This window comes from Ammospiza caudacuta, chromosome 6 (genome assembly GCF_027887145.1).
Source record: "Ammospiza caudacuta isolate bAmmCau1 chromosome 6, bAmmCau1.pri, whole genome shotgun sequence".
NCBI lineage: Eukaryota > Metazoa > Chordata > Aves > Passeriformes > Passerellidae > Ammospiza > Ammospiza caudacuta.
Window position 1 is genome coordinate 7,471,932 of NC_080598.1, and position 12,148 is coordinate 7,484,079.

General features: G+C 38.6%; 1 protein-coding gene across 2 annotated transcripts in view; it reads left to right on the top strand.

The window, feature by feature from the left end:
• The window catches only part of SYT9 (synaptotagmin 9), a 66,535-nt gene extending 61,850 nt beyond the window's left edge, over nt 1-4,685 (top strand). Inside the window, exons 5-8 of one of the 2 annotated variants that reach the window (XM_058806983.1) lie at nt 692-863; nt 1,455-1,584; nt 2,161-2,317; nt 3,306-4,685. In XM_058806983.1, coding sequence (XP_058662966.1) covers nt 692-863; nt 1,455-1,584; nt 2,161-2,268 — 410 coding nt within the window. In that variant the 3' untranslated portion in view covers nt 2,269-2,317; nt 3,306-4,685. The remainder of the gene's footprint in view (nt 1-691; nt 864-1,454; nt 1,585-2,160; nt 2,318-3,305) is intronic. The other variant, XM_058806984.1, reaches the window with a different exon arrangement.
• Nucleotides 4,686-12,148: the final 7,463 nt, after the last annotated feature.

Below are 12,148 nucleotides of genomic sequence, written 5' to 3' on the forward strand. Positions count from 1 at the left end.
TCTCTGACAGTCCCCAAGAGCCACTGAGCCAGTTCTGCTGTTGCCACCATATGGAGAAAGAGGTGAACATCCCAGAATCCTTTCAGCAACCCTTTCAAAAGCCCAAAAAAAAAAAAGTATAAACATAAATAAGATTTCATAGATTACTTTTAAATACTAGCAGGGAATTGTAGAGTTCAGAAAGGAGCTACAAAGAAATAGCTTTCTTTTCTGATACATTCAGGAGTTTAAAAATAATTATAATTCTCTTGAGAAATATAAGTCACTAATTGTTGCACTCTGAATTGTATTTAACCATACATCAGTAAATCCCATTGTGAAAAACATTGTCATCATCTGTCTGTCCTACAAATCTAACAAGTAATGAGGCTGCTATAAATAGGCTGATACACAGGCTGTTGTATAAAATAGTCATGTATAAGATGCTTCAGTGGATATCTTAATACCCTTTGAGAAGTTGGTACACAACAAGGAGCTTCTTGATCCTAAAAAGTTCATTATGAGCAGTCAACCAGGTAAAGTTTTCAAAGCTGCACTGCCTCCCGTGCATTCCATGCTGACAGAGAAGCTCCAATCCCAGTCAGGTCCAGGAGATTAATCCTTCAAGCAGGTATGGACACACAACAAGTCTCCCTTCACTTTCCATTTGCATTTGTCAAAAAAATCAACATTGTTCTTATGACCCACACAGATCCCTACGTGAAGGTTTCTTTAATGTGTGAAGGAAGGCGGCTAAAGAAAAGGAAAACTTCCACCAAGAGGAACACCCTAAATCCTGTTTACAATGAAGCCATAGTCTTTGACGTCCCTCCAGAAAACATTGACCAAATTAACTTGTCGATAGCTGTTATGGATTATGACCGGTGAGATGCCTGTAGCTGTCAAATATTGGCTGATAGAATCTTGAATGCTGGATTTGCACCCAGAAAGAAAGTGGGGTTTTTTCCCTATAAGTGGGGAATTAATGTCAGGTTGAGCTTGGTAGAAGTCTCCAAATTTTTTTGTTTTGCCAGGCAGAACTCCCTTACTAAATTTTAAAACATAGATTTGCATCCATAACTGACATCAGTAAGCTGCAAATGTGTTTGGCAGAACTGAAGTAACTGGGCATTTAAGCACTGATATTCAGTTTGTACATTTATGCTAAGCCTTTACATACACACACTCCATTTATAAAGTCGTGTCTTAGAGCCTGTTTGCCTTTGCAGCTAATTACAGAACACAGGCAAAGAACCTTTTGTGTGCTACAAGGGGGGAAATATTTCAATATTTCAAATTGTTCTGAGCAGTGGGAAGTGCAAAGAGCAAGCCTACGTATTTCCTAGTGCTTTGTGTTCTCCGGGCAAGAATTAATCCTAAAACCCCCACAGTTAACATTTCTGAATGAAATATGCAACTTGTGTGGTTCCAAAGGTAAAATTTTAAGAAAAAAATATTATGGACCATTTTCACAGTGTAGGTCACAATGAGGTCATTGGAGTTTGTCAAGTAGGCAACGACGCAGAGAGTCTAGGTCGCGACCACTGGAACGAAATGCTCTCGTACCCTCGGAAGCCCATCGCTCACTGGCATCCTCTTGTGGAGGTAAGGCTCTCATTTATTGCTTCCCCCTTGCAGTGATCAGAAATGTTTTCCCACACGGCTTTAGAAGTTGGATAAAATTTTATGAGCAAACCCAAGATCCGCGTGCACGAGTTGAATGCTAGAAAAGGGTTTGGAAACGCTTTAAAGTTGAAATGTGACACGCAGGTTAAGTCTGCTCCTTTCAATTTTAGGGAAACAGAAGGTAATTGTTGTCTGTAATATACAGTTACGGAAACACCAAACATTATACACTCGATTGAGGGTTTGGTTTTGCTTTTGAAATAAGATCTTGGGTAACTTTCACCGTTAATTGATGTAAAGAAATGGATCTTGTTTACAGAGCAATCAAGACTTATTTTTTTTATATACAACAACCTAATTTGACTTCTTTTCTTGTAACAATATATCATCCATGGCACTAGCACATCTCAAAGGATGCCTAACTGCAGTGAGAAAAATATGTTTAAGTGTCTTTGGAGATCTGAGGCGCTCATAAGAAGCGACACAATCAGAAAAGCTTTTCAAGGTTCCTATGGCTTTTTTTTTGTTTTGTTTTGTTTTGTTTTTTGTCTTTAGGGCCCTATTCAGCAGGAATGTTATGCAGGTCTTCTGCGCTTGGATGGCTGCCGAAGAGGCTTCCTCACCCTTTTAACCTATTCAGCAGAAATTTGGCATTCCTGTTGAACTCTTTCTTAGCCATATCCTCAGGGGCTATTCCACAGAGTCCAGTGGGGTAAAGATGTCCTTTTAATCCCTCTGTCTAATCCTCTCCCCAATACAGGGAACACTAATCCTGAGTCATGAGACACAGAAACTCATCAAAGATCGAACTAAATTGCTTCCTAAAGTTACAATGACTTGCTCCCATTGTTGCTCTCACTGGCTGAGTCAGGCAGTGCTCCCAGTCAAAGGGAAGTGTCTTGTTTATGAACAGCCCCAGAGCTATACTCAATGTTGAAAGACAGGAAAGAGCACAGAGCCCTTATGAAGCCAGGAGTGATGCTGTGGGCACTAATACTTGGAGGCAGGCAGCTCACAGCCCCTCTGAGCTTCCTTCCTGCACCAGAGTGCAGCTGTGCTACCACAGTGCAACTGGAGATTTCCCTGCTTGGTTCTGAGCACTGGCCATAGGCAGTTCCAGAAAAGACTGCCAGGCATTATGAAGATGCTGCAAGCTGGGAATAATCCCACAGTCTTGTCCTGTGTCCATAGGGAATTGTGTTTCCTGGTGCCACAGCAGCACAGGCTGAGCAGGGAGTGCCCATGGCAGGAGGAAGGCTCCATGCCTTCTGAGCACAGCTGCTGCCAGCAGTGGGGCAGCTCTGCCCAGGTGTTTGTGCCCCCAGTGACAGGGTAGATGCTGGCGGAAGTGCCACGCTTGAAATGCTGACCTGGGCATTTGGGAGCTCTCTGGTGCAGGCAAGTGTGGGCAGGAACGTCCTGACAGGGCACACGAGGTGTGGTGTAAGGGTTACTGTCGCCCAGAGCACAACAAGTGTCTCTTAGCAGAAGTTGTCTACATCCTTATATCCAACCTGTCTTCCCTCTTTGATAAATTTCATTGCAGCCAGAGCCCACAATTAGGTTTTGACAGCTCTTCCCTTTTCACAGGCATCCTGTTCTTTTCATACATGCCTGGCTAACTTCTTTAGATTTCATTGCTGTGGATTGCTTTTCATGTCACTGAAAGCTAAACAGAGACATATTTTTTTCCTTCCCAGGAATCAAGTGGGGGAGGGTGTCCAGCGCATCCAGGCTGTGCAGAGAAATATATACACAGCATATCATTTTGGTTCCTGAATCAGGATTAGACTCAGCGAGAGCTTCTGGAACCTCTGTGGCCACAGCCGTAGGACCCTGAATATTTGCTGAATAGGACCCTCAGTCTTCTACTGTGTGAAGAGCTATTGGTTTCAAATAGCGTGATGTTATCCACTTGTAGCATTAATTTTCCAGCTGACACTACTGCTACTGATAGATTATTTGTATGGTCGTAAGCATTACCCAAATTGGAGTCATCATTTCTGTTCAGTAGAATAACCCTGGTTTACAAGCAAAATCATAGCAATGTAAACCAACAAATATGGGAAGCAGCAACAAATATTGTCCTTGTACTTGCAAAAAAGGTGCAGTATTGTGAATGATTAGCTTTCTTAGTATTTTTTTTCAAGAATGATTGCCATCAGATACTTATTTTTTGATGACAAGTTGTGTCCTCAGTCTCAGCTGGTGCCTCCTTTCACCTGACGTGAAAACAAATTAATATGGTTCCTTGCAGAAATCCTTCAAATCTGAAAAACTGTAAAAAAAGTTCTGCTGGGTGAGAACAAGATGCATATGGTATTTGTAATGACAGCATGTTCTTTGAGGGAGGAGATAACCATCTGTATAACATGGAGGTTGTTAGTCCTCAACCTTTGTGGATGATTTTCCAGTCAACGTTTCTGAGTCGTGTCTACGGCACTGCAGACTGTTGGAAGTGTGTCCCAGGTGGCAATGCTGGATCATACAAACACACACACACACCCCCCCATGTCGTCTGAAAATGCTGTTCCAAATATATAGTGCCTGTGAAGACTTCCTTTATTATTTGTGGTAGAGTTAGCAGGGCTGTTTTACATGATGGTATATTGTAAATTCTGACAAATTCTGACCATTAAAAGAAAATGAATCAAAGCACTGCATTTTGTCACGTAATGAAATTTGTACCAGGAAGCAGGAGACCCTGGAATAAATTTTGCACCACTCATTCAGCCATGCATGGAGTTCTCTCATCCTCCAGTGTCTTCTGCAGAGAACTTGACTCACATCTTTACATGGGAATTTTTTTGTTTAAAAGATGCAAATGCAAAATATGGATGTTTTATACAATACAGCTGTCTGCTGTGTACTTACAGAGAGGGAGCCCTGGTCATTAGATAGAGTTCAGATAATTTTATGTGCACACACATTGCTTCACATCTGGTATGTGATCAGTGTTCACCAAGCATTTTGGACCTGCACCTCTGCTGACACAAATATGCATGCACAGATTTGAAGAAATATCTAACATTTTGGCCTCAAGTCTAAAAAATTAGTTTTATAACCTATCTATGAGGATCTTCCACAAAATCAGAATTACTTGTGGGTAAAGAATATCTTGGAACTTGCAGGAGATCTTGGATCTGCTGTAAATGTATGCTGCAGGTATAAATCAGCCAACAGCTCAAAGGGACATCAGCTGAAAAGTGGTATTATTATAATTGCCAGTGGGTTGCAGTTCTTCTGTTTTATTACAATGCTCAGTTTATTTAATGTATCGAAAGAATTATTTTGAACAGAGTTCTTCTAAAACACGGAAAGATATCTCTGTGACCATGAGCATTTCAAGTGGAATCCAGCAGACTTCAAAGGCTTAGAGATGAGGAAAACCCCCTAAATTTATTGAATTCTCCTAATTTTTGCTCATGACTTGCAAACTGTTACTCAGGCTGTGGCATTACTATGTGCTTTTTACAAATACCTGCCTTATCATAGTAGTGCATCTATGGAGTGATAGAGATTTTATATATTTGGATACTTCACTCTCCACCTTTAAACTCAACCAATGATATTCCCTAGACCCTAAATATTTTTCTGTTCTGGTTCTGGTTGGCCAGTAGACTGCTGCTATCTTTGGGCTGTATTACAATAATACCACAGCCTGGAAGGACCAGAGGATGGATAATTCTGCTACAAACTCAACTGGAAACCCAGGGAAAGCTATGGTCCCAATGCTGCTCAGTCTTTCTTCTCTGAGCTGTGATTCTCAGTCGTAATCGCCAGTAGGCTCACAAGAATGGTTTCAAAGCTGAAACCCTCATTTATTTTCTTATTTGCTGTGAATGCATTATTACACTGTGTGACAAGTGTCGTAACTCTAAAATAGAAAAGAGAATCGCTTAGAAATGCATCTCGGCAAGATTTTAATCCCATTTTGCTCTTTAACAACCTGCTATTAAATTGTTACCTCTAGTTTTCCATAAGAAGCCTCCGTGTCAGGTGCTGTTCTGTGACAAAGCAGTGAGTGGCAATGGGAAAACCTTCAGAGTTACTGACAGTGAAGCCGAGTGCCATGGACAGTGCCCTGATATTCCCATGACAAAACACTCACAGCACAACTCCTCTGCAGCTGAGTGCACACATATCTCTTTATCTGCTTCCACTGAAATCACAAGACATTAAAAGCATTGCTGTTTTCTTTCGTTTTGCTTTTCCCTGCAAAAAGCCCTGGCGGTGGATAAGCAAACATTCATCTCAGTCTGGGGAAGCAGGGACTACCAGAACAGAAAAACAATATGTAGCATAAAAAGCCCAGTGTTAAAATTGTTCTCACCAGCCATTGCATGGCTCAGTTTTCCATGCCAGCAGATCCATAAAACACAAAAGCAGCACATGTGAGACAGTTGTTACATTGAGGTACAATTCAATTGCTCATAGGGGAACTCCTGGATCAATACAAAATGAAACAACAGCAAAGGACAATGCAAAAGAATGAAAAAAAAAGTCCACCCTTCTTGGCTTGAGGGGATGGTTGCTGAGGGGGCTTTTGGGTTGTTTTTATTCTTTGGTTTGGTTTGATTTGGTTTAGTTTGGTTTCGTTCACTTGTTTTAAACACCAAGCATGGTATGTAGCTATAATAACATGAGCACCCAAAGGCAGGGACACAAGAGATATATTGATTTACATGCTTATCACCTAGCAACATTCCAGCACTGAGGGGATGTGTCTGCAACTGAAATAAAAAATAGCTGAAAACTCTTTTGGTTTAAAAGTAACAAACAATAAACGGGGACCAGGAAATTCAGTTGAAAAATCTGTTTGACCCAGCTAGAAATCCATCAGAAATGACTTTGTTGTTAATACATTTTGTTTGAACAGAAGGAAGTGATAAAAGCCGATCAGGTGACTCCATCTGAAGTGTCATTGATGAAATGCTTTTTTCCCCTTAGAACAGTGCATTGCCAAACGATTGCATCTCAGTATCAAGAGAGAAAACAATGGATCTCTTATCTAGTAGGGGGGGAAAAAAAATCATATAGTGAAAGTAATCCACAACACTGTAGAATTTAACAGGAGCCCCCTGTGCTGCAGAAAAGGGCAGCAGGACAGACTTGGTGACCTTGAACCTTGCTGCAATTCGTGCCAACACGATTGAAGGTGACAGCGTGGCAGCGGGTGCGCCAGGTGCCAGCTGCATTCCAAGAATGGCTAGCTCCAAGAGCTGCGTTCACAGCTCCTTTCCAACACAGTGGGTTGGGCAAGGAACCCCAGCTGGGAGTTCTGCAGGGCCCTGCAGTTCCCTGGCAGCACATCCATCTCCAGGGCCCTGCAGTTCCCTGGCAGCACATCCATCTCCTTGGAGCGCGGCAGTGGCGCTGCCCACCGCGGAAAGCGTCGCCCGTGGAGCGCGGGGGAAGGTGACAGGAGGACTTGCAAACATCTGGGCTCTTCATTGGCTCCTTTGTTTTGTCTGGGCTCTTTAGTTCCTCCTCCTCCTCCTTTCTGCTCAAATGTAGACATTGTAAAGCTGAGGTGTTTCACTCGGTTGCATGCTGGCCAGCTGCCATCCTCGATGCCCGTCGCGAAGGTGCGTGAAGAGAGGTGTGTTGTTTTCTGGTATCCTTTTGGTTTCGGTAGCACATCAGCATTGTACTATACTTTATTATTTCTTGTTCAGTAAGTAGTCCTGGTATCTCTATGTTTCATGTCTAATTTTGGAGAGCAGGGCCATACCTGTATCGAGGCTCTCTCAATTAGGTGGGCATTTTGTTTGTTTAGTAGAAATAATGCATGATTCTTTTCGCGGTGATGGTTCGAGGGACAAAGAAATTCTTAATTTTGTAATATGTATTACAATCTTCTGAACACAAGTAAAAATGTACTGTGATTTATTTATATAAATCTAGTCTGAACAAATAAGTTTTGATCTTAATAAAAACTGTAAGAAATTGTGCAATTGTAATTTATTACTATTTTGTATTTAATAAATATTAAAGTTCAATTCATTATTCAGAAAGCCAGAAAACACTTTGGAAATGTTATTGCTCAGTTTTTCTCCGCAGATAACATGTTTTGATAAAGTACACGAGGCCAGAGAGAAAAAGCTTTTAATTTTACAGCACTCACACATAATTTAGGAGTTTGGATACTGAAACCTCATGTTTCATCTCATGTCCACAGTCATCATGGCAGAAAGATTACTTGACATGTCAGTGGTGAATCTCATCTGTGTTTCATATTAAGAAGAAAATCAAGAGGCTACAGAAGTGTTTCTATCAAGTGACATTGTGTTAAATTACCAAAATTAGTAATTAGCATGGCATGCTGGCAAAATTAGCAGTCCTCCTGTCAACACCTGACATGTAGCTCCAGGAAATTCTGAGAGGTTCCCTGGCAGAGGCCAGAAACAAATGGAAAAGAGCAAAAATATATCTTGTATGACCACACAAACTGCGCCCAAAAAGGTGGCACTCCTGTCCTTTTCCTTCTCTTTTACACAAACTGAACTTATACATCCATCAGCAAGAGCCCTACATGTCCATGACTTCTAATTAAGAACCTCTTTGTGCCTTTAGGGATCAGTTCAGTCTCTCCTCATTTGGCAGATCTGGCCTGCTTGCACACACCACATTAATAAAGGGCTGCTAAGACACAAAACAATATTCCATGCCACTACGAAGTTAATTTCATTCTGCTCTCTTCTAGGGAATATCTGATATCACAGAGGCATGGAAAAGAGATGAGAACAGGCCTGTAGTTTTGAACTTGGTACTGTCTTTAATAGTGGGAACACCTTTAGGCCCTGGGTGTATTGGAGACGGATGATTGGCAAGGGACACATCTATAGGCATTTTGGCAGCAAATGCAGTGTTAATTATCCCTCTCTGGCCTATATGTCACTATAAAATACACCTCAGCACAGGAGGTGTAGGAACTTCAAAATAGTTTTAATGCCTTTCAGTAATACTGGTTTCTGCTTCTGTGTTAATAAGCAAGCAAAAGCCTCTTCCTCTGTCAAAACGGGCCCACACGTTTCTCCTTCTGAGACACTTTTCCAGCAGAATCATCCTTTAAGTCTTTATATGTAGCCCAGAGGCCTAAAAAGAAAAGGGGCAGTGGTTGCACCAGCCTGCTAATGCCTGCAAGCCAAAGTTTGGGAATCCTCCCTGGAGAAGCCTGATCAATAGCAAGGCATCCCACACAGCCATAAACCTGAGAAACTATTGCTGGCCGGGGGCTGTGTACAAATCACAAACAGGATGGGACTGCTGTGGAACGTGCCTTGAGCTGTTTGATTTTCCAGCATCACTCTCATTTCATGGTTATGGCAATGGGAAGATGCCATCAGCTCGCATCCCAGCCAGCAGACACAGAACTCAATGCTACAACTCACTTTATAAGTTTTTTGCCCAATCACATAAAGCAAAAGCACATTGACAGTAGTTCCATCCAATCACTATAAGCACAGGTACCTTTGGTTAAACAATGCTTGCTTGCATGAGGTTTCTCATGTAAGCAGCACGTGTTTTTTTTCTCCCTGATTGGTATTCTTACATTGCTATTTAAACAGAATCATGTAATTCTCTGGGTGCACTCATGCATTTATCATTCCCATATTAATTAACCACACACTTCAAGCTAGCCCACCACGCCATCCCAAAGGTCATGGCTTTAAACCACTTCATAACTTGCCAAAAAACATTCAGTGAATTCGTGTTCCAATACCAGCATGTAGGAAAATCTGTAAATATTCCAAGATGTCAGAAGTGCCTGAACAGTCTGGTTCAAAGAGCTTGACTAAAGCTGTCTAATATTAAAGAATCATTTAGAAGTATCAACAAGCTACCTAGTGTTAGATCCTCACCCAAAGGGTAAAACTCTCAATAAAAATATTTTTATTGAGTTGGAGTAACCATTCTCAATAATAACAACAACAAATTGTATATGGAACCCTTATTTTGTAATTTTCAATTTAGCAGGCAATTTCTGTTTCAAGAATGTCACTGTAATCCTATAATTTATATCCTGGTAACTGACACAAAAGCAGTTTTAAAGCAATATATTAAATAGAGTTCAGCTACATTAGGTAGCCATTACATCCTGAAAATTGAATATAGTTTTAATAACCATCTTTTCAAATGTAACAGTTTGGACACTTTTCCATAACTTCTGTCTTCCTAAAAAAAATATATCATTCCCAACATAAAATATTATTTAAAAAAACCCTGGATAACATCTGAAGAATAATCACATAGCTGAGGAAAAAATCTGAAATAATCAATCAGTTTTGTATTTCAGTGAAACTCAAGTCCAAATATTTGCTGTTCCAGTGGAAATATCTCTTCCATCTGCCAGAAGATAACCTTTTATATTGGTATTTCCTCACTTCAAAACCTCAGCTCTCCAAACATGTTGGCATTTTCCTTTCAGTTCAAATGGGTGTAATATAGACCACGTTTCAGGAAAAGAACAGTAAGTTCTCAGAACATCTTTTCTAAGTCTGGCCCTGAATCAATTAGAAATACAATTTTGGACAATAAAATAAGTTTTGCTATTCTTATCAGGAGTTAAGGCTTTCTGTCAGATTGCCCCAAATTAATTCATTTCTTGCATCTTTACCCAATTGTTTGTAAATGCCCCAAGACTTCTTCCCTTTCTATACTACTTAAACTACTTGAAAAGTTAAAGTGGATTGAAACGGGAGGAGCAATTTCCAATGTGACATTGGAGCTGTGTCGTCCCTTGATGAGGAAGGACAGGAAGTTACTTCCTCCTACTCTTACTATAAATCCATCTTAAATAAAAATTTATTGTTCCAAATAATAGGCTGAGATTGCTCAAAAAAAAATTATCCTTCCTTTCATCAGGAGCATCTTTATGACTGGGTGTGGGGCTCTGCTGAATTGCTTTTCCAATTCCTCCAATCTGCCTGAGAGCTGGAGTCCCACTCTGCCCCACTCACTCCCTGTTCTGCCCCTGCCCTGCCAAGGCAGAGCAGCAAAATTCAGCTGAACCTCCAAACTTCTGCAGCTTTTCACAAGATCTGAGACCACTTGCCTTGGAAATCCCACTGCCAGTAGAAATAACTTCCAAGCGGTACCTACATATATGCCTGACAGATCTTCATTTTAACTGTCAACTGGTGGCACCACCACTATTATTATTATTATTATTATTATTATTATTATTATTATTATTATTATTATTATTGTCTCTTATATATTATTTTTATTATTGTTAGCATTACTACTATTATTATTTGTTATTACTATTATTTATCTATTTATATTATTATTTTCTATTATTACTTTATTACTATTGTTATCATTATTATCATTATTTTTATTATTATTTTTATTATATAATATTTTATTATTTAATTATTACTACTATTATTATTTTATTACTATTATTTATCTATTTACAGTATTATTTTTATTACTTTATTGTTATTATTATTGTTATCATTGTAATTATTGTTATTTACTATTATATATTATTTTTATTATTGTTATTATTACTACTATTATTTTTTACTATTATTTATCTATTTACAGTATTATTTTTATTATTTTGTTATTGTTATTGCTATTGTTATTGCTATTGTTATTGTTATTGTTATTGTTATTGTCATCATCATTATTATTGTTATTATTATTTACTATTATATATTATTTTATTATTGTTATTATTACTACTATTATTATTTGTTATTACTATTGTTTTTCTATTTACAGTATTATTTTTATTATTACGTTATTATTGTTATTGTTATTATTGTCATCAATATTATTGTTATTATTTACTATTTTATATTATTATATTATTGTTATTATTACTACTGTTATTATTTGTTATTACTATTATTTATTATTTATCTATTTACATTACTTTATTATTGTTGTTGTTATTGTTATAATTATTATTGTTATTATTATTATTATTATTATTATTATTTTCATTTACTATTATATATTATTTTGTTATTGTTATTATTACTATTATTATTTTTTACTATTATTTATCTATTTACAGTATTGTTTTTATTATTACGTTATTGTTATTGTTACTGTTATTGTTATTGTCATCTTTATTATTATTATTATTTACTATTATATATTATTTTATTATTGTTATTATTACTACTAATATTATTTGTTATTACTATTGTTATTTACTATTTACATTATTATTACTTTATTATTACATTATTCTCATTATTCTTATTATTATTGGTGGTGGTGGTGGTGGTGGTGTTGTTTACTTCTGATACCTGCTGTTTTACCTCCTCCCATCCTCAAAATCTTTCCCTCCCCCTGTTTCCCTCAGTGATTTTTGCTGGACAGGTGGGTTCAGCTGTTTTCATCCCTCACATGTGAGCTCTGCCAGTGAGCCCAGGCCCAGCAGACAGGGCTGGTAATGAGCTGCTTCAGCCTTTGCTCACATTTCATCTGCCACTCCCCCACAGCAATGACATCTTCATCACAAAGGTGGGGATTTGCTCTTCGGGTAACAGTGCAAAATTGCAGGGACATCAGGGCT